Here is a 24806-nt window from a genome sequence, read left to right on the forward strand (position 1 = left end):
AACACTACTCACCACCAACACTCACCACTACTACTCACCACCAACACTCACCACCAACACCACTAACACTCACCACCAACACCACTACTACTCACCACCAACACTCACCACTACTACTACTCACCACCACTACTACTACTCACCACCAACACTCACCACCACTACTACTCACCACCAACACCACTAACACTCACCACCAACACTCACCACCAACACTCACCACCAACACCACTAACACTCACCACCAACACCACTACTACTCACCACCAACACCACTAACACTCACCACCAACTCCACTACTACTCACCACCAACACTCACCACCACTACTACTCACCACCAACACCACTAACACTCACCACCAACTCCACTACTACTCACCACCAACACTCACCACTACTACTACTCACCACCACTACTACTACTCACCACCAACACTCACCACCACCAACACTCACCACTACTACTCACCACCAACACTCACCACCAACACCACTACTACTCACCACCAACACCACTATCACTCACCACCAACATTCACCACCACCACCAACACTCACCACCAACACCACTAACACTCACCACCAACACCACTACTACTCACCACCAACACCACTAACACTCACCACCACCAACACTCACCACCAACACCACTACTACTCACCACCAACACCACTAACACTCACCACCAACACCACTACTACTCACCACCAACACTCACCACCACTACTACTCACCACCAACACCACTAACACTCACCACCAACACTCAACACCAACACTCACCACTACTACTCACACCAACACTCACCACCAACACTCACCACCAACACTCACCAACACCCACCACTACTACTCACCACCAACACTCACCACCAACACTCACCACCAACACTCACCACCAACACTCACCACCAACATTCACCAACACTCACCACTACTACTCACCACCAACACTCACCACCACCAACACTCACCACTACTACTCACCACCAACACTCACCACCAACACCACTACTACTCACCACCAACACCACTATCACTCACCACCAACATTCACCACCACCACCAACACTCACCACCAACACCACTAACACTCACCACCAACACCACCAACACTCACCACCAACACCACTACTACTCACCACCAACACCACTAACACTCACCACCACCAACACTCACCACCAACACCACTAACACTCACCACCAACACTCACCACCAACACCACTAACACTCACCACCAACACTCACCACCAACACCACTAACACTCACCACCAACACCACTACTACTCACCACCAACACTCACCACTACTACTACTCACCACCACTACTACTACTCACCACCAACACTCACCACCACTACTACTCACCACCAACACCACTAACACTCACCACCAACACTCACCACCAACACTCACCACCAACACTCACCAACACCCACCACTACTACTCACCACCAACACTCACCACCAACACTCACCACCAACACTCACCACCAACACTCACCAACACTCACCACTACTACTCACCACCAACACTCACCACCAACACTCACCAACACTCACCACTACTACTCACCACCAACACTCACCACCACCAACACTCACCACTACTACTCACCACCAACACTCACCACCAACACCACTACTACTCACCACCAACACCACTATCACTCACCACCAACATTCACCACCAACACTCACCACCAACACCACTACTACTCACCACCAACACCACTAACACTCACCACCACCAACACTCACCACCAACACTCACCACCAACACCACTATCACTCACCACCAACATTCACCACTAACACTCACCACCAACACCACTACTACTCACCACCAACACCACTAACACTCACCACCACCAACACTCACCACCAACACCACTAACACTCACCACCAACACTCACCACCAACACCACTAACACTCACCACCAACACCATTAACACTCACCACCAACACTCACCACCAACACCACTAACACTCACCACCAACACCACTAACACTCACCACCAACACCACTAACACTCACCACCAACACTCACCACCACCAACACTCACCACCAATACCACTAATACTCACCACCAATACCACTAATACTCACCACCAACACCACTAATACTCACCACCAACACCACCAACACTCACCACCAACACCACTAACACTCACCACCAACACTACTACTACTCACCACCAACACTCACCACTACTACTACTCACCACCAACACCACTAACACTCACCACCAACACTCACCACCAACACTCACCACCAACACCACTAACACTCACCACCAACACCACTACTACTCACCACCAACACCACTAACACTCACCACCAACACTCACCACTAATACTACTCACCACCACTACTACTACTCACCACCAACACTCACCACCACTACTACTCACCACCAACACCACTAACACTCACCACCAACACCACTACTACTCACCACCAACACTCACCACTACTACTACTCACCACCACTACTACTACTCACCACCAACACTCACCACCACTACTACTCACCACCAACACCACTAACACTCACCACCAACACTCACCACCAACACTCACCAACACCCACCACTACTACTCACCACTACTACTCACCACCAACACTCACCACCACCAACACTCACCACTACTACTCACCACCAACACTCACCACCAACACCACTACTACTCACCACTACTACTCACCACTACTACTCACCACCAACACTCACCACCAACACCACTAACACTCACCATTACTACTCACCACTACTACTCACCACCAACACTCACCACTACTACTCACCACCAACACTCGCCACCAACACCAACACTCACCACTAACACTCACCACCACCACCAACACTCACCACTACCACCAACACTCACCACTACTACTCACCACCAACACTCACCAACACTACTCACCACCAACACTCACCACTACTACTCACCACCAACGCTCACCACCAACACCACTAACACTCACCACCAACACCACTACTACTCACCACCAACACTCACCACTACTACTACTCACCACCACTACTACTACTCACCACCAACACTCACCACCACCAACACTCACCACCAACACCACTACTACTCACCACCAACACCACTAACACTCACCACCAACACTCACCACCAACACCACTAACACTCACCACCAACACCACTAACACTCACCACCAACACTCAACACCACCACCAACACTCACCACCAACACCACTAACACTCACCACCAACACCACTAACACTCACCACCAACACCACTAACACTCACCACCAACACCACTAACACTCACCACCAACACTCACCACCACCAACACTCACCACCAACACCACTAATACTCACCACCAACACCACCAACACTCACCACCAACACCACTAACACTCACCACCAACACTACTACTACTCACCACCAACACTCACCACTACTACTACTCACCACCACTACTACTACTCACCACCAACACTCACCACCACTACTACTCACCACCAACACCACTAACACTCACCACCAACACTCAACACCAACACTCACCACTACTACTCACACCAACACTCACCACCAACACTCACCACCAACACTCACCAACACCCACCACTACTACTCACCACTACTTCTCACCACCAACACTCACCACCACCAACACTCACCACTACTACTCACCACCAACACTCACCACCAACACCACTACTACTCACCACTACTACTCACCACTACTACTCACCACCAACACTCACCACCAACACCACTAACACTCACCATTACTACTCACCACTACTACTCACCACCAACACTCACCACTACTACTCACCACCAACACTCGCCACCACCACCAACACTCACCACTACTACTCACCACCAACACTCACCAACACTACTCACCACCAACACTCACCACTACTACTCACCACCAACACTCACCACCAACACCACTAACACTCACCACCAACACCACTACTACTCACCACCAACACCACTAACACTCACCACCAACACTCACCACTACTACTACTCACCACCAACACCACTAACACTCACCACCAACACTCACCACTACTACTACTCACCACCAACACCACTACTACTCACCACCAACACTCACCACTACTACTACTCACCACCACTACTACTACTCACCACCAACACTCACCACCACTACTACTCACCACCAACACCACTAACACTCACCACCAACACTCACCACCAACACTCACCACCAACACTCACCACCAACACTCACCACCAACACTCACCACCAACACCACTAACACTCACCACCAACACCACTACTACTCACCACCAACACCACTAACACTCACCACCAACACCACTACTACTCACCACCAACACTCACCACTACTACTACTCACCACCACTACTACTCACCACCAACACTCACCACCACTACTACTCACCACCAACACCACTAACACTCACCACCAACACTCACCACCAACACTCACCACTACTACTCACACCAACACTCACCACCAACACTCACCACCAACACTCACCAACACCCACCACTACTACTCACCACTACTACTCACCACTACTACTCACCACCAACACTCACCACCAACACCACTAACACTCACCATTACTACTCACCACTACTACTCACCACCAACACTCACCACTACTACTCACCACCAACACTCGCCACCAACACCAACACTCACCACTAACACTCACCACCACCACCAACACTCACCACCACCACCAACACTCACCACTACTACTCACCACCAACACTCACCAACACTACTCACCACCAACACTCACCACTACTACTCACCACCACTACTCACCACCAACACTCACCACTACTACTCACCACCACTACTCACCACCAACACTAACCGCCAACACCACCAACACTCACCACCACTCACCACTACTACTACTCACCACCAACACTACTCACCACTACTACTCACCACCACTACTCACCACCAACACTCACCACCAACACTCACCACCAACACTCACCACTTACTCACCACCAACACTCACCACCAACACTCACCACCACTACTCACCACCACTACTCACCACCAACACTACTCACCACTACTACTCACCACCAACACTCACCACCAACACTCACCACTACTACTCACCACTACTACTTACCACCAACACTCACCAACACTACTCACCACTACTACTCACCACCAATACTCACCACCACTGCTCACCACTACTACTCACCACTACTCACCAACACTACTACTCACCACCAACACTCATCACCAACACTCACCACCACTACTCACCACCAACACTCACCACTACTACTGACCACCAACACCACCAACACTCACCACCACTACTCACCACCACTACTCACCACCAACACTACTCACCACTACTACTCACCACCAACACTCACCAACACTACTCACCACCAACACTCACCACTACTACTCACCACCACTACTCACCACCAACACTCACCACTACTACTCACCACCACTACTCACCACCAACACTCACCACTACTACTCACCACCACTACTCACCACCAACACTAACCACTACTACTCACCACCACTACTCACCACCAACACTAACCGCCAACACCACCAACACTCACCACCACTCACCACTACTACTACTCACCACCAACACTACTCACCACTACTACTCACCACCACTACTCACCACCAACACTCACCACCAACACTCACCACTACTACTCACCACTACTACTCACCACTACTACTTACCACCAACACTCACCAACACTACTCACCACCACTGCTCACCACTACTACTCACCACTACTCACCAACACTACTACTCACCACCAACACTCATCACCAACACTCACCACCACTACTCACCACCAACACTCACCACTACTACTGACCACCAACACCACCAACACTCACCACCACTACTCACCACCACTACTCACCACCAACACTACTCACCACTACTACTCACCACCAACACTCACCAACACTACTCACCACCAACACTCACCACTACTACTCACCACCACTACTCACCACCAACACTCACCACTACTACTCACCACCACTACTCACCACCAACACTAACAGCCAACACCACCAACACTCACCACTACTCACCACTACTACTACTCACCACCAACACTACTCACCACTACTACTCACCACCACTACTCACCACCAACACTCACCACCAACACTCACCACCAACACTCACCACTTACTCACCACCAACACTCACCACCACTACTCACCACCACTACTCACCACCACTACTCACCACCAACACTACTCACCACTACTACTCACCACCAACACTCACCACTACTACTCACCACTACTACTTACCACCAACACTCACCAACACTACTCACCACTACTACTCACCACCAATACTCACCACCACTGCTCACCACTGCTACTCACCACTACTCACCAACACTACTACTCACCACCAACACTCATCACCAACACTCACCACCACTACTCACCACCAACACTCACCACTACTACTGACCACCAACACCACCAACACTCACCACCACTACTCACCACTACTACTCACCAACACTACTACTCACCACCAACACTCACCACTACTCACCACCAACACTCACCACCACTCACCACCAACACTCACCACCAGCACCACTACTCACCACCCTCGCCTGTGGGGCCAATGTGTTCTCTCTGCCTTCCACAGGCACAGCTGCCCCCTACCTCACCAACATAATTTTGAAATATTCGTTATCTACACAAAAACATTACTTAACATTTCCAAGCTGAGTTTTTTAAATATTAGTTTTAGATCTACATGAGTTTAGCGAAAGAAGCAAGAAGATTGCACTTAACAGTGCCGTGATGAGGCCAAGTCCCGTGCAGAGCCCGCAGCCTCGCCTAGATTGCCCAGCCGGCCGAGGTGACACCTTGGCCGGCTGGGGCTGGGCTGCTACCCCCCCACCCACGATCCCCCTCACCCGCTCTGCAGTAGTATCTATGGCCTATAGTAGTAGCATATACCGACTCTATAGTAGTAACTGCACGCATTGGGGTGGGGGGGGGGAGAAGAGGACTTCACACTGAAGAATTTACCTCGCCGTTTTCTGTCTTTTTATTGCATTTTTAACACGAATGAGAATTTCCCCCCTCAACCGATGGCGCGCGTGTGCATTGCTCGGGGCAACCCCCGGTCAGCTTTGAGTTCTTTGGCGTGCGCTGAGCGGCTTAAATAAATAAAAATAAATGGCGTTAAATGGTTAATTTAACTACTTTAAAGTTGACGGATGTGAAAGTGAAATTGGTGCTGCCTCACCACGGGGCTTATGGCGTGGTACCTGGCTAGTTTTTTTCGTAAACCCCACGGTTTGCGAGCCAAATCCTTTGCAGGTTTCGTACACAGACAGACGGACAGACAAAGAATGACGTTTATAGGTAAGAAGATTCAATTGTAACATTGTCTGGCAGCACCTATGAAGGCCAGAACTTCACACGAGGGAGTGGGTGGCCAGCACCATGCCAGGACGCCTTTGACTCCCCAGTGGCGATGTTTACACACTGCATCAGGTACTCATTTGAGGCTGAGTCGACCTCGGGGAGGCCGAAGACCCATTCAGATAATCCGTCACTGGTCTTGGTCATGAGTGGGACTCAAACTCTGGTCGCGGGTTGGTAGTGAAGTGCGCTATCCATTGCCCTGCCACCACACACACACACAGGGGGGCACACGCGCACACTCACTTTCACACAAAGACAAAGATCCCCCATATAGCCTTTAAGACTGTTGGGGCAAATGCTGTTAGCGAACACCGATGAAGGCCGGCAGGGCACAAGATGGGGTGGGTTGTGGGCACACGAGGGGCTGGGTGGTAACACCACGCTCGGCCGCCTTTGTCTCCCCAGTGGCGATGTTTACATACCACACCAGGTACTCATTTGAGCAGGAATCGAACTCGGGTTGCCAGGTTCGCAGCGCACTAGCCGCTATACTACCACTCTGTCTGCACACGCTCACTTTCACACACAAAAAACAAAGATCCACCTATAGCCTTAAAAGACTGTAGTGGCAAGTGCTGTTAGCGAGCACCTATAAAGGCCGGCACGGCACACGAGGGGGTGGGTGGCCAACACCATGCCTGGCCGCCTTTGTCTCCCTAGTGGCGATGTTTACACATCGCACCAGGTACTCATTTGAGGCTGAGTCGACCTAGGGGAGGCCCAGGACCGGTTCAGAGAATCGTCACTGGTGTTGACCATGAACGGGAATCGAACCTGGGCCGCCAGGTTCATAGCACAGCGCACTCACCGCTTCACTACCGCTCCCCACTTTCACACACACACATGTACACGCGCACACTCCCAGCGGGATTCAGTGACATCTCGCGGAGGATCTCTCTGCTGAACAAAATAGTTATGCGGTTTAGTTCACAAGTGCGAGTTCGCAAGTTGATGCTAAACAAAAAATATATCTCAAAAAAGCATGTTCGGAAGTGCAGATGTTCGTAAGTTGAGTACTGCATGTGTAGGGGTGTTAGAGAGAGAGCCCGTTATGCATGGCAGTTTATGGCAAACAAACACAGTGGGCGGGGCTACATGAGTGCACGGGGAGGTGCTCTCTACGACGTCCGCGCCAGGCACCCTGGGGGGGGCTGATTCGGAGTTATGATCCCCCGGGGCCCCACCCCTCAGCGGGGGGTTGGGTATAAAAGGGGATGTATCGGAGGGCTCGGGAGTCATGTTAAGCTAACCAGTGAAGACTGAAGACGTCTTAGCTAGAGCCCTGGACTCCCCTGGTTCGCCGTCCTTATCAGGGCCGAACAGGACCGAGCCAGCGGCGTGGTCCCGGGATCCAGAGCCGGTGCTCTTGTCAAGAGCTGGTCTGGGACTCAGGGTACCGGGCCCGACTTACTAGTGTCGGGCCAGACAGCCTCCCCTAGCCCGTTAGAGGAGGACTAGGAGGCAGGCTAGAAGTAGCTAGTGCGTGTATCCCCAGCTAGCCGGGTGAGGGGGAGTTGTATGCCACAACCGTGCTGTGTGTAATAAACCCGTGTGCCTCCAACTCCGGCGTCCAAGAGTCGTGAACTCTACTACATCTGGTGTCAGAAGTAAAGATCTACGAACATGGACACGCGCCGGACAGCTCGAGTCAGGGTACCGGAGGGGGAAGACACCATTGCAGTCGGGGAGCCCGGGACGGCTGAAGAAAACACGGAGCAGTCGGGGCCGGATGCGTCCACACCGCAGCAACAGGTGAATGGGGAGCCGTCGACAGAGGGGCTGAGGCAGGCGCACGCTAAGCTGGCGGAGCTGCTGTACGCCGCTGCCGCCATGCTGGACCACATCACACAGCTGGGGGCTGCTGGACCGCCACGGGGCGACGGCAGCCGGCGACCACAGCGCCTTCCCGCCATTTCGACGGAGCACCACTTTGAAAATCCCGCCATTGCCGCAGCTGCTGGTGAGGGCGTGGCCGGGTTGAGCATCGAGTCCAACGGCGGGCATACAGTACCTGCCGCGTCATCACCAACGGACGGCACGTCACCACGGGTGCGACCGGCGATGCCATCGGTTGTTCGCGCCGAGGCAGAGCCGGGTGAGGGGGACGGGGGAGTGCGACCTTCCGCGGCAGCCGTTGCCTTACATCAGCAACTACCTCCACTCAAAGAATTTGTGGGCGAGGAAGGCGACTGGGGCGGCTTCCAGCGGCGCTTCCTCGCTCACCAGGAAATGGCGCAGTGGACGGACGCCGAGGCTCTCCGCGCGCTGCCGGCACTCCTCGACAGCGACGCCCTCGCCACTCTAACATCGGCACCGAAGGAGAGGCGCTCCACGCTGCAGACGGCGATGCAGCTGCTGGCTGCAGTCTACGGTCCGCCGTCGGACTGTCCGCAACTCTTTTACGATCGCCAGCGGGGGGCAAAGGAGTCGCCACTGGCGTACCGCACAAGCCTCCTGGCACTGGCGAAGGCGGCCTTTCCACGGATGGACAATGAAGGTGTCGATGCCATGGTTACGGAAAAGATACTCCTGCTGGCGGACGACTTGGATATCGTCATCGTCGCACAAGACGACGCGGAGATGTGCTCCCTCCAAGCGGCACGACTCCTCCACGCAAACCTGCTCGCGCAACGACGGAAGGCCAGCAAGGCGGCGAGCGGGCGTGCCGTGGCTGCAGCCACCCTCTCGGCGGAAGAGATTTGCGCCATCGACCATCAACGGCAGCAGGGAGCGGGAGTACGAGCGGACCAGGGCGGTTCGAGCCATCTCGACCATCCATCGTCGTCGCCAGCGCTCCCGCGCTGTTACAACTGCGGCATCCGGGGCCATGTCGCCTCGGGGTGCCGCTCTCCTCGGCAACGCGGGACGACACCTCGACGGGACGCCGGCCCTCTTCCCAAGCTCCATCATCATAACCCGGCGAGTCGCGGCACCCCTCATGTTTGGCCCACGCACACGCCCGTCACACACTCAAACACCGCAGCGAATGGGGGGTCGATATCGCGCACCATCGCACCAACACGCACCACTCTGGGTACTCATATCGAACCCAGCCAGTGGTCCGTGTTGGCCCATCGTGTTGTAGCCGCATCGTTGGGGTCGTCTGCCGTTGTGGGGCACATCGACGGGGTTGAGGTGCGCATCCTGATCAATACGGGAGCATCGGCGACCATTATTTCGGAATTGATTTACAATATTCTCCCTGTCCAGAGCCGTCCTTTGATGCCCGTTAACGTGCCATTCTATGCTGCTAATGGGGGCTCACTTGGCATCATTGGACAAATTCGAGCCCAAATTTGTGTCGGGGATATTAAATTGTCTGGGCCGATTTTTGTTTCCTCCTCGCTGGCGGTTCCGTGCCTGCTGGGGACGGACTTCCTGGCCAAAATGCCGATTAGGATATTAATCGACCAGGGATGCATTGAGCTCCCGTCGGGCCGACGCATGGCGTTTCTGCCATCCCCCGTTACGAGTCAGACGGCGTTCGCGACGGTGCCGGCGTTCGTAGATAGAACGGTGCGCGTTCCTCCGGGGGCACAAATGTTGATTCCCTTGAAACTTCGGCGGCCCTTCGCTAAGGGCATTGGGGCCCAGGGGGTTCTGCTGGGGCCGTCTAGGGCCGGGGTTAGTGGACCTCATTTACTTCCGGCCCAGACCATAGTAAGAGGGGACGGAGACCCCTTCATCGCGATCCTCAATGTGGGCTCGCAGACGGTGGTGGTCCCACAGGGGACCGTGCTTGCTCACGCAACGCCGGTGCCCTGTGAGGAACCCGTCGTGAATCACGTGAGCGCTGTCCCTGCGCCGCGACCACATTCGGACAGCGATGAAGGGTGGCTCAAGGCGCTTTGTGCGGGATCGACGGACCTGTCAAATTCAGAGCGTCAACAACTTAAAACACTACTGCGGGAATTTTCCGACGTTTTCAGTCGGGACAAATACGATTTGGGCTGCACTCATCTGCTGCGTCACCATATTGATACGGGTGACAGCGCACCGATATGCCAGAATCCTTTTCGGTTAAGTCCCGCCGAAAAGGACCATGTCAAATCGGCTGTTGACATGTTAGCCGCTGACATCATTTCTCCTTCCACCAGCCCTTGGGGAGCACCGATCGTCCTAGTTAAGAAACAAGACGGCTCGTTGCGGTTTTGCGTTGATTTTCGGCGCCTTAACAAAATTTCGGTGGCCGACGCATACCCGCTTCCACGGATGGACGAATCGCTTGACGCCTTGGCGGGAGCGCGATTCTTCTCCACATTGGATTTACTTTCGGGATTCTGGCAGCTTCCTCTGGACGATGATTCAAAGCCTAAAACTGCTTTCCGTACACCGCACGGCCTGTTCCAATTCAACCGGTTGCCGATGGGACTCCACTCAGCGCCGGCAACTTTCCAGCGTTTGATGGAATTAGTTTTGGCTGGATTGCAATGGGACTCGTGCTTGATTTATTTGGATGACGTTATCGTCTTTGGTAAAACATTTGACGAACATCTCCAGAGGTTGCGGGCGGTTTTCCAAAAGATGCAGGCTGCTAATTTGAAATTCAAACCCCAAAAATGTCATCTGTTACGCGAATCGGTGCGTTATTTGGGACACATCGTGGGACGCTCAGGTATTGCTACTGATCCCGCCAAAACGCAGTGCGTCAGCTCCTGGCCAACTCCCACCTCGGTGGGAGAGGTCAGGAGTTTAATTGGCTTCGCGTCCTATTACCGACGGTTTGTCGCGGATTTTGCGACGATTGCGAAACCCCTACACGCTTTAACGTCAAAAGGGGTTCGGTTCCACTGGGGACAGGAGGAGGAGGCTGCTTTCCGCTCCCTTCGGGACGCTCTGGTGAAAGCTCCTCCCTTGGTTTACCCCGATTTTTCTAAGCCCTTTTTGCTTGACACCGATGCGAGCAATACGGGTATTGGGGGCGTGCTTTCCCAGGTGGTTGACGGCGTGGAACGGGTGGTCGCGTACGGTAGTCGGGTGTTGTCTCCTGCGGAGCAAAGATATTGTGTCACCCGTCGGGAACTGTTGGCAATTGTCTATTTCATCCAACAGTATCGCCCATATCTGTACGGTCGGCATTTCACTGTCCGCACAGATCATGCGGCACTACAGTACGCCCTGCGAGTTCAACAACCATCGGGACAATTGTCTCGATGGTTGGATATTCTCCAGGACTTTGATTTTGAAGCCACCTACCGTAAGGGCGTTCGCCACACCAATGCGGACGCTTTGTCGCGCATGCCAACCACCTCCGAATGTGCATGCCTCCTGGGGTCTGGACGTTGCAGGCCTCCGGGGGACATATCGGTTCCGGTCTTGGCGGCCGCCGACGACGACGAAACATTGATTACTAATTCGATCGCACAACAGGGAAAAGATTCCCTGTTGGGGTTGCCCGTCACTGAATGGGGGCGCCTCCAGATGGAGGATACCTCCCTCCTCGGGTGGCGTCGTCGCGTCGGCGGTGTTGGGCGGGGGAGGGGTGATGCCGACGCATGGGAAATGGTGCAAGGTCTGCTGATGCGTTGGGACGGGAAATCCCGTCGACACCGGCTGGTGGTCCCTTCTGGGTTGCGGGGCAAGGTGGTGTGGGCCGCTCACGAGCGCCTCCTACACCTGGGGACCCAAAAGACCCTCGCCTTGCTCCAACTTGATTTTTTTTGGCCAGGCATGACGAGGGATGTCGGGGATTTATTGGGGTCATGCCCTCGGTGCACGCAACGAAAACCGCCAGCACGGGAGTCTAACCCACCCTTGCAATCAATCAAAGTGTCCAGAATAAACGAGCTTGTCGCGCTGGATATTTTGGGCCCATTCCCCGCCACCCCCAGGGGCAATAGATATTTGTTGACTGGTGTGGAGTATTTTACGCGCTGGCCTATGGCCTGGCCCCTTGCCAACCAGTCGGCAGCAGCCATCGTGGAGGCCTTTGTTCAGGGATACGTCCTGGACAAAGGTGCTCCGGAGCGGCTGCTGACCGACCAGGGCAGAAATTTTTCCGGCAAACTACTCCAACAAGTCTGTGAGCTCCTGGGCACGAAGAAAATTCGTACCTCCCCGTATTACCCGCAAACTGACGGGATGGTCGAGCGTCTGCATCGCACCATCACGTCAATGTTGTCACAGCAGGTTTCGGACTCACAGACCGATTGGGACCTGCAAATTCAAGGGGTCTTGGCGGCATACCGAATGGCCCCCCATGCAGCTACGGGATTTTCCCCCTTCTACCTCATGTACGGCCGCGAACCTGACCCGCCTGTTCGTGCCCAGCTGCAGATCCCCGCGCCGCAGGGAAAAACTAAATTGGCTGACCATGTAAAATTTCATCTGGCCAAATTAACAGAGGCACGGGATGCTGCCATGCAAAACTCTGACCTCCGTCAAAAAGCGAATGAGCGGCTCAGACTGGGTCGGGCGCACATGCTGCAGTGGAAGCCGGGGGACAAGGCATGGCTGCACTGTCCCCAGGTGCCACTTGCAACCTCCTCTAAGCTGGTGCGGCCGTGGCGGGGCCCTGTGGAGGTGGTCGAGGTTTTGCGCCCGCAGTGCGTGCGCATCAAATGGGGGAAGCGGCGGTGGTTCGTGCACCCCTCTAGATTAAAACCCTTCGTTGCGGTACACATCCCCACTTCACACACGCGTGGCCAAACATGTGGGGGGTCGACCGACTCACTGGGTCCGTCTCCGTCGCTCTCATCTAATGCCTTGCCGGCTGTGCCACCTCCAGGTGCATCAGGAGTGACGGGCTCACGCCCGATCACCCCTCCTGGGGATGCCAAGGGTCACGCGGCGTCGGATGAGGACTCACTCCAAGACGGACAGTTGCCACCTGACGGTCCGCCACCCGGGGTTACCCCGTGTGAGGGGCTCGCTGCAAGGACGCGCGCTAAAATGCGCAGACTGTTGTGAGGCCGGAAGATGTGTACATAGGTTGTGTTCATTGTGTGTTGTGTGAGTGGTGTGTTCCCTGCTCATTGGATGTACATATGTTGGGTTCGCCACGTGTTGTGTGTGTGGTGGATTCCCTGCAAATTGTATATAGGCTGTTTTTACGGAATTCGTATTTATTCGGGGTGGGTGCTTCGGGTTGTTTTCTCTTCTCGCTGTTGCGTTCTTGTTGTGTTCTTGTTGTTGTTCTTGTTATTGTTGAAAAATAGTGAGGTACACGCGCGGTCAGGGGGTAAATGCACTTTTATTGTCATTTTTTGGTATGTTGGCAGCCGGGACGGCTGCAAGCTATGCGGGGGGGGGGGGGTGATGTAGGGGTGTTAGAGAGAGAGCCCGTTATGCATGGCAGCTTATGGCAAACAAACACAGTGGGCGGGGCTACGTGAGTGCACGGGGAGGTGCTCTCTACGACGTCCGCGCCAGGCACCCTGGGGGGGGCTGATTCGGAGTTATGATCCCCCGGGGCCCCACCCCTCAGCGGGGGGTTGGGTATAAAAGGGGATGTATCGGAGGGCTCGGGAGTCATGTTAAGCTAACCAGTGAAGACTGAAGACGTCTTAGCTAGAGCCCTGGACTCCCCTGGTTCGCCGTCCTTATCAGGGCCGAACAGGACCGAGCCAGCGGCGTGGTCCCGGGATCCAGAGCCGGTGCTCTTGTCAAGAGCTGGTCTGGGACTCAGGGTACCGGGCCCGGCTTACCAGTGTCGGGCCAGATAGCCTCCCCTAGCCTGTTAGAGGAGGACTAGGAGGCAGGCTAGAAGTAGCTAGCGCGTGTATCCCCAGCTAGCCGGGTGAGGGGGCCGACACCCCCTCTAGAGTTGTATGCCACAACCGTGCTGTGTGTAATAAACCCGTGTGCCTCCAACTCCGGCGTCCAAGAGTCGTGAACTCTACTACACATGTAATGAGAATGTCAACGTGAATTATTGTCATTCATAACACTGTTGTCATTCATAGCAATTCAGGCCGTCCATGGTTGTGCAATGGAAAACAGACAACCAAATGTGCACTTTGCAACGAGTGAAGATAAGCAAGAGAATTGGGTCAACATAAAAAAACCTACACCGTTTGGCCAAACTCCAGCCAGCCGATTGTTGCGCTCTACCAACAAGCCCAGATTGGTAAGTTAAGTATAAAAAATCACAACGTTTTGATCGCAACACAAGCAACCAGCGAAACGTCGTACTCAAATTGTAAATGTTGTGGTTTCACGCTTCAACACACCGGTGGGCTAAAGCAGTGAACTATTTGTCTTTTGTCAATGTGACACTTTTTTACTGATTGGCCGTGTCAGGTGGTGGAGGGTTACGACACATTTATAAATAACGCGATCTAAACTCAAAAACGTTGATGATGAATAGTATTGGTCGCGAAAGCTTACGTGTTAAACTGAGGTGAATATCTAGTTTTATTCTAAATTATGCAAGCAAATTAATTTTGATTGCAAATATATTTTTTGTTTCTTCGCAACACTTATCCAGCATCCCGATGATCTGCCAAGGCTGCAGTCGTTGCTCAAGAAATGGCTGCATGTGAGTCGTGTGTCTCCGCTATTTGGGTTCAGCCCCACGTGCCTGAAGAAGTATTCACAAATGCTGTCTGCACACCTCCAAGCAGAGCAGCGAAAGGGCGTGCCGGTGGAAATGGGCGAGCACCATACTGGGCATGCCCTCCTCTCTATTTTCCCAGGCCTTGCCGTTACCGGCAAAGAATCTGAAGCTGTTTGCATACAGGTGAGATCACAAACTGATCACTTTGATAGGTAACCTTTCATCTACACTGCATCATTTCACAATGTCATGATGTCAACAGTCCATTTGAATGTGATGATGCAGTGATAGTGAAAGTTTTGTTTTAATTGCTTGCCTTGTCTCTTCTGCGTGTTTTAGGTGTTTAAGAAAGAAAGCAAAACCAAACAGAAGATCGTGTGGGAAGGGGTGCTGTGCTGCACAGACGCAGATGTCTCTCTGCTGGCATCAATACCTGCCGAGTTTACCTGCCTCCCACTGATGCTGTGGTATGGCCCCAAAGGTGTAGGTATGCAGGTGGCTGGCTGGTTGCAGAAAACCTTTGATTGTCGGGTTGGAACCCTGACCCTAACATCTCAAGACCTTGCCTGGATGGTGACATTGTGGATCATGAACGAGGTGGGATTCTGAAAATTGCCCAATATTTATTTGTGCCTCACATTTTTATGTCACCCTTATATGATTTTACTTTTACTGGGCTGGTTTTGCGTTTAGTTGTCATGGCAGTTGACTTCATTGTGAGGTTTGTAACTTTTGCTTAATTTCCAGTTCTTTAAAGTTCATGATTCTGGTCATTTTCACGAGAAAATTGAATAAACATTTCTTCATATGTTGAGTAACTCTGGCATGATTGCGTTTTCGCAGTTTTATTTTGCCAATGGAAACGCAGCCTTTGCCATTAGTGCCACAGCCATTTTCACATTCGGATGATGAAAAAACAAGGAAAGTTTTTCCCCTTTCTGGCAATAAAACAGGAGGTGTTAAGATATTCATACACCAAATGGATACCTTTTGCAAGGCATCAAGTCTGCATTAACCACACACATTTGTGGGAAAAACATGCAAACACGCTCTGATAATGAAAAATAAGACTAGGTTTTACCCTTTCTGGCATAAATGATATTGGCAAAAAGGTTCCATGATATGCTCTGATAATATATGCATTGTCTTTGCAACTGATTGGCCTACACCAGAGACAGCCTTATTTATGGCCTTGTCTCACCAGTGTCAGACCAGTGAATGCCAAAAGGCGAACAGTACTAAGACAATGCAAGTATCAGAACACTTATAGCTTGGGTCGAGCAGTTACATCGATGGGACCTTTTTGCCAAGTGAGCTCTTTCCACCGAAATATGGCCGCGTAGCCATGCTCGAGCGCGAGCTTTTGCGTTCACGGCCGCTGCTGCTCTTCAGCATTCAGGTGCGAGCGAGGACATGTGCACAAAGCTTCGTGGTCTCCGCGCGGAAATGTAGGTGAATAACATTTTGTGCTGATACTTTTAGAGCAAGGCGACAAACTGCACTGAGCTGAAGTGGACCGCGCCGACAGAGGTAAAGGAAGGCCTCACCATCTCGATGTCCATCCACCCGACAGACGCTTTACAGCTCTGGGAGTGCATCCACATGGGAGGGAACGAGGTCACGATGCAGGTACACAGCGCAATGTTACCTGTGCATCACTGCATTTTGGAGTGTTTATACACTTTCATGTGTAATATGTTTGGTGATTTGCTCTTTTTTTTTCACCTGGATCAGTTATATTTTTTTGTAATTTTTATTTTCAGTCATTCAAATACCAATTTTTTTTCAGTTTAACAACTTCTGCCCCTCTCCTTCCTCTTACCGTGATGTTTGCAAGGGGCTCATAGTTGCACACACACCACATACATGCAAATTGGGTATCCTGATCTGTCTTTAGATTTGGTGCATCCCAGATTGATGATCCAGCACTCACTGATTCATTCCACTCACACGGTCACCGCTGGTCGGTGACCTCCTTATTCTTCTGTCACTATCACAGGTTTTCCTCATATTCTTTGGGTCTTTCGGTAAAGTCACATAGATAGGTTCAAAGAAAATAACAAAGTAAGAAAAAACTACGACGTTTCGATCGCAACACAAGCGGTCGCAACACAACCGGTCATCATCAGGACACACGCTTGTGTTACGATCTAAACGTCGTAGTTTTTTGTTATTTTCTTTTAACCTATCTACGTGACTTTACCGAAAGACGCAAAGAATATGAATTCCTGCAGTCACGAAAGCTTTAAGTCCTCACTTTATGCGGAAGATGCATTCCAAAAATGGGCATATAAAGCGAAACCGCATGAGACAGCTGCCTATCGAGCAGCACATACAGTACACACAATGTTGTCTCACGTCCGATCGTGTAGTAATTTAAAATAAATAATAATTACAAGGCTTTACATAATGCTTAAGTTATGGAGACAGCCTGTAAAAACAGGTGAGTTCTAAGACACGACTTAAAAAGTGTGATTCCCAAATTAAACGGGGAAAGGAATTGCATGTGTATATATGTTGACCTTCTTTTGCACATTATGTAGCCAACTGCGAATGGGAGGTGTGGGGGAAGGACAACAAGCTAAACACAAAAAACTGTTCTAAAGAAATTAGCTTTCGATCGAGATGATTTTAACGTTCATAGCTCCAGTGGCTTTCTAATATCGGAAGGAAGAGCGTTCCCGTTGACCGCACAAGCCATTCTGAAAGCGCGCGATGCAGTAACCATCTTTGTTCGATGGTGAATAAAAATCCGCTGCGAGGATGACCAGAGTTCGCGTGATGATGGTTTATGCTCCTTGATGAGATCAGCAAGGTATTGTCATTCATTTGTGGCAAGCACGTTGTGTGTAATGAATGCGACCTTATAATGTATCGTTTGGCAACCAAAAGCCAATGCAGCTTCGCAAGCTGCTTGGACGGACACGGTCGGATCTTGCAGTACACGCTGCAGCTTGATAATGTTTTTCCCAGACGTCTCGTAGAGTAGTGAGTTGCAATAATCGAGCCTTGTCGATATAATCCCACATGCCACCGTGTTGGCTATGTCATGCCTCAATAGTGGTCGAATTTGTCGTAGAGCCCTCATACAAAAATGACAGGACCTGACTAGATTTTGCACGTGGCGATTAAATTTTATTTTGGTAAAGTTTTTTGCCGAGGTTCTTTAAATGAGTAGAAAACTGAATCCTGGAGTCTGCGACCACCACTCCCAATCCACAAATGTTTTCTCCTGAGCCTTAGTACCAACCAGCAGAACCTCTGATTTGCCTGGATTAATGAGCATTTCGTTTCGTGCAAACCTCACGTGCACCGCTCACGTGTAATCTTTGAGGTTACCGAGGCTCTCTGCATCTTACTTTGACTTGACTGCGGGGTACAATTGTGTATTGTCAGCATATTGATGGAACTTGATGTCATGCTATCGTGAAGATGTTGAAAAAAGGAAGGGCTCGAGGACAGCCCCCTGTGGTGCGCCAACTCGGCACGGCATAGGCGATGACTGTTCGTCACCCAGCTTGACGACCTGTAATATAATTCACCCATGTAGATATGACTCAATCAGACCCAGTGCTGTTCCCGATACACCGAAGCTTGTTTTCGTAGTGAAATATATTATTCATTAATGAATTAAAACCACATATAGCAAATTTTGGGAAGAAATAGGTTAGCCATATATATGCGAAATCGCACAACCCATATCCGTGTAAAGCAGGGAAAATCTATACCATGTTTTTTGTTCCAAAAAACTTCACTTGTCGATTTCTCCACCCACGTTGAGGACTCAATCTACTAAACTGTTCAACCACCACACAGCAGGTCACAATATGCTCACTCACCTACTCGCCACACTACAGGTCTCTTCACTTCTTTCTCTGCTCCCCCCCCCCGCACTGCCCCACTTTGGAATTCCCTTCCATCGTCTCTTTTCCACAAGTTTTAATAACCTTGCTCATTTCAAGTAATGTGTAGTGTGGTGAAATGTGGCGCACACTGTTGGCCGAGGGCAACCGAGGACAAACACGTGCACGTGTGCAACATAACGTTGCACGGGCAAACCGCCACCTAATTTGGGAGAGAAACAGGTGCAGACGGGTCAGCCCGGGGTTGCACGCTGACACCGGAGGTGTTGCCTGGGAGACGTGCTATAAGGGGTGATTGATGGCCTGACAGGCGCTAGCCTGTCTGGCCCTAAAGAGACACAAGGGAGGAGCTGGACAATTGGGAGGGGGATATAAGGACGTGTGTAAGAGTGGAGCGGGAGTTCGTGTTGCGGGGAGCAAGAGAGAAAAGACGTCTCGCTGCTTCCGGAAACGGACCTCAACCCTCACGAGTTGCCAGACGGGGGATGGTTGATCCCCCCGCCCGGGTCGGATGAGTGAGTGGGTCTGAGGGAACGGAGGCTGTGGGAGCGCTGTTGTGTGCAAGCCTCTGTGTGAGCGCTGCTGTGTGCAAGCCTCTGTGTGAGCGCTGCTGTGTGGAAGCCGCTGTGTGAGCGCTGCTGTGTGCAAGCCTCTGTGTGAGCACTGCTGGGTACAAGCCTCTTGTGTGAAGCGCTGCTGTGTGCAAGCCTCTGTGTGAGCGCTGCTGTGTGGAAGCCTCTGTGTGAGCGCTGCTGTGTGCAAGCCTCTGTGTGAGCGCTGCTGTGTGCAAGCCTCTGTGAGCGCTGCTGTGTGTGGAGCCTTGAGTGCGGAGCTGCTCAGAGCAAGAGCTGCTGTGTGCAGGTTAGCGAGGTGTAGCATAGATAAGAGTGGGAATTTGTTAACAGAAGTGACCGTAGCGACAGTGATAGGAGTGCCTACAACTGGTGCAAGAATAGGCTAATAAAGTGTAAGCAGGTGACCTGTTACAACGTGTCAGTCTGAGTGATTTTACAAGACACTACAAATGTATGAACTCTCGTCTCTTACAACTTTGATAGGTGTGTTGTTGCTGGCCTTGTGACGTTTTGGGCCTTTAGGCCTGCATTTAGCAGCTGTGCTAAAAGTAAAGAACTGCATTGATTAGTATGCATATTGAAGTGTAGGTTTCATAGTCACACTCTTTTCATACAATAGAGCAACTTGTATTGAATGGGTGATGTTTTCTGCCGTGCTCCAGGAGGTGTCGAACTTCATGAATGGGATCGAAAGTCACTTCTACAACCACTTCCACATTATCTTGTCTGCCATGTCACTGGCTTACATCGGCACCTCTGCAGCCTGTGCTGCTCGAAAGGGGAAAATCAAGGTAAAGCGATCATTACTCATTGCCAACTGTTTGCCTTTAATTATAGTTTATTTGCCAGTAAAATAAACACAAAAGATCTACACCAGTTATTCAGCTTGTATAAACATTGTTTTTAGTTTAGACATTTTAAATGATATTACGTAAAAACCTGAATGATGCCTGTGTGAGATAAATATTTATTTTTCGTAGTTTTCATTTCTCTAAGGTTTCTTGAATGTCGCGTGTAATCAACATATTTCTTGAGTTGGCTTATAGATGTGAGCCTTCAAATGTAAATGTATACAGGAGACCCTTTAAAACCATGGGGGTCACATTCTTGGAAAGTGCCGTGGAAACCAAAACCGCGATGTTCAATACTTAAGCCTTACCCAAATAATGGCGTCAGGTACACGGCAACCAGCAATAGACACGTCACAATTGAAATAAGTACTGTACTGTATGCCAAATAAAGTAAAAACTAAATAATTGAAGTAAACATGTGAAAAACCCATACAAAAACTTTCCTAGACAATATAAATATTGTACTTACGGGTCGCCGAGTTCGGTGAGTGGGGAGCAGTGACGCAGCGGTTAGTGCGCTGCGCTACGAACTCGGCGACCCGAATCCGATTCCCGCCCGCACCCAACACCAGTGACGATTATCTGAACTGGTCCTGGGCCTCCCCTAGGTCGACTCAGTCTTAAACGAGTACCTGGTGTGATGTGTAAATGTCGCCACTCGGGAGACGAAGGCGGCCGGGTGTGGTAACCGGCACAACACACGTGTGGGTAATGGCCTTCATAGGTCTTTGCTTTCGGGGGGGGGTCTTTGCTTGCATGGCAAATGTTGAGGTGCCACCGACTCCCTAGCCAATGATACAGTATTTCTGTGTAAAGTATACCCGCGAAAGGCCAAAACGATTCCCCGCAATAGCTAAATTGGTATCCAGTGAGGTTGCCTGCAATAGGTTGAAACCACGAACAATAAACCCCCGATATTCAGGGGTCTCCAGTACATGTATCTGGTGAGTAGGGTGAAATAGATGAGAAAATATTTTCGATGACACTAAAGGTGACGCAACACGTGCTGTTCAATTACTGTATTGATGCCACCATTAGTTGCTCTCAGTATGCTGAACACGCGTAATGCAGGAGAGATGTGGCCCTCGATTCATCACGTAATTCAATTGTAATTTTGAGCTGCCGTGGTGTCATGGTTAGGTTGAAATCCAGAGGTAGCGGGTTTGATTCCATCTCTCGGTGTAGCAGCTGCAACAATGGGGGGACACATTTCTGAAATTCTCCCATTGCATCTGTCCACCCAGCTATGTAAATGTTTTTCCGAGTTGATTGGCAAGTTGTGTGCAGTGAGGTAAAGTATGGCTATGCATACATCTTCCAACGCGTCCGGTCAACGTGATACATCGAGGAGTTGGCTTGAATGGGAGTCCCTTCTGCCAGTCGAGGCATGGGCAATTTTAGGGCTGCACTTTTTTATCCTGTGCGATCAGTGTCACCTGTTTACATGTGGCTATGTCTCGTTGCATTGAACGTTTGGTATTGAGAACTGTTTTGCTGCGTCATGGTACGATTGGTTGCTGCTCGCAGATGCTGACGGTCGGGAGAATGCACGAGGTGCTGCGCTTCCTCACAGAACTTGCTGTGCCACACGGACAGTGACCTCTTCGTGGCCCTCTGCACGGAAACGATCGGGGGGGGGGAAAAATTCTATTCAACCACAGACATGTTGTTCTTTTTCTCACAAAGATTGTTATTTTTATTTAAAATTACAGAAAAGGTCAAGTATGAAGTTAGGTTTCTGTGCGTATATTACAGTGCTGAATATAAGTTTTATGGTATTGGGTTTTGACAGATACCAAGTACCTGAGTGTTTTGTCACCTGGAATTTTTTTTTCCTGCACACCAGTCGAAAATCATTTTATCGCTCATGCTGATTGCTGTTGGCAAAATAGCATGATATGTAAACCAAGAACAATACTCGAATGTAATTAGAATTGCATTATTGTAAGGTTTAACATTTTTGTGATTTTTTTTCATATATATACTAATTCACATAGCTTTAGTCAGGCGCAGTTTTTGTTTAGTGATTCATGGTTTAACACATATTAATAAGTACCCTGACTTACCACCTCTACCAATTCCACCACAAGTGGCTTCTACCCATGGGAGTTTAATGACCGAGGCCACAAGGTCTAAAGGATGTGAGAGATTGGTGCACTTCACCCACAAACTTCCAAGTTAACTTGTTTCAGAAGTAAAACAGTTCAATCCCCACAATTCATTTTGTTGCCGATTAATGCCAACAAAACGGAGCCTTGGCATTCCTCTTTAGACAAAACCCTGACACACAGACACGTGTGTACACTTGCATTTGCAGATACGTTCTCATTTCTCAAAAAACATACTGGGGAAAAAAAAACTGGATATTTTTGTTGTATTTGGGTTCCAGATCAAAATTTTTTTTACAACTTACAAGAGTACAATATATACATTTGATGGTTAAATGTCTCGGTAGTCTTCACATTTCAAATATAAACATTGAAATATAAATTTGCCATATTTTTGACATGAATATGTTTTATTCTTTGGGTCTTTCGGTAAAGTTACGTAGATAGGTTTCTTTTTAACCTATCTACGTGACTTTACCGAAAGGCCCAAAGAATATGAATTCCTGCAGTCACGACAGCTTTAAGTCAAGATGAATATTTTTTTATTTGTGAAGGTTCTATGTTTTTACCCTTAATTTCGTATCATCTTGATTGTCTTCTTAATGGATGATTATTTTTAAACTTAGATAATAAAGTGATGTCTGTGTCAATTTGTTTAAGTCATTTTATATTACAACTAGCGGGAAGTACCTGGCCTTGCCTGAGGGGAAATATATTTCAAAACTGGTCTTAAAAACATAAAATATACATACACAAGTGGAGTGCAGTAGAACCACGTGAAGACGAATACTATAAGGGCTGTTGCCGTTTATTAAATAACTGTCACACTCGACATCCTACGCTCACACCAGTGTAGGTGCACTCTATCTCGGTCCTTTACCCCGGACACTGAATACTATTTGGGTCCTACCCTCGGCTACCCCTTGGGCTCTCTCGTCTGCCCGGAGCAGGGGTTCCGCCAACTACACGACGAGGAGGGAGAGACCCCCTGCAGCATATCCTTACCCTGGCTCCTTATGACGACCACGCCTTCGTCACGGGGTCCCCCTTAAGAACCGCTTGGGTGGCTCCTCCCCCCCAGCTCGGACCCACCTTTGTTTCCGAAGGTACCCCTTACATCACTCGTGATGTTACGTCATCCTTGACTGTCAACCCGCTCGCACCTCCTATTCGCCCCCTCATTGGTTACTCAAAATACTCCTACTTCCCTGCCCATAAAAAAACCCAGCCGTCCCGGGGTTGACGGCAAACAGCCAGAAAACCATCAACAACAACAATTGCAACAATAATATCACTGGAGGTGATGAGGCAGGGCCGTCTGCGGGGGAATAACAAGGGTGTTAAGGCAGAACGGCAAGTTGGACGGAAGGCCTTCATTCCTCAGTCCATGATGCCGACCACACCG

General features: G+C 50.5%; 1 protein-coding gene across 2 annotated transcripts; it reads left to right on the plus strand.

The window, feature by feature from the left end:
* The first annotated feature begins 7261 nt into the window (after positions 1-7261).
* Positions 7262-24051, plus strand: CENPL (centromere protein L). 2 transcript variants are annotated; one of them, XM_078603621.1, is made up of 7 exons: positions 7262-7444; positions 15412-15575; positions 15936-16187; positions 16344-16601; positions 17487-17633; positions 21105-21233; positions 22821-24051. In XM_078603621.1, exons 1-7 carry the CDS (start codon positions 7336-7338, stop codon positions 22890-22892), a joined length of 1131 nt encoding a protein of 376 aa, XP_078459747.1. In that variant the 5' UTR covers positions 7262-7335; the 3' UTR covers positions 22893-24051. The 2 variants fall into 2 exon arrangements, with proteins under 2 accessions (XP_078459747.1, XP_078459748.1); XM_078603622.1 differs by lacking the exon at positions 7262-7444 and adding an exon at positions 7458-7576.
* The last annotated feature ends 755 nt before the right edge of the window (positions 24052-24806 follow it).

This window comes from Lampetra planeri, chromosome 20, assembly GCF_965212315.1.
Source record: "Lampetra planeri chromosome 20, kcLamPlan1.2.h2, whole genome shotgun sequence".
Classification (NCBI taxonomy): domain Eukaryota; kingdom Metazoa; phylum Chordata; class Hyperoartia; order Petromyzontiformes; family Petromyzontidae; genus Lampetra; species Lampetra planeri.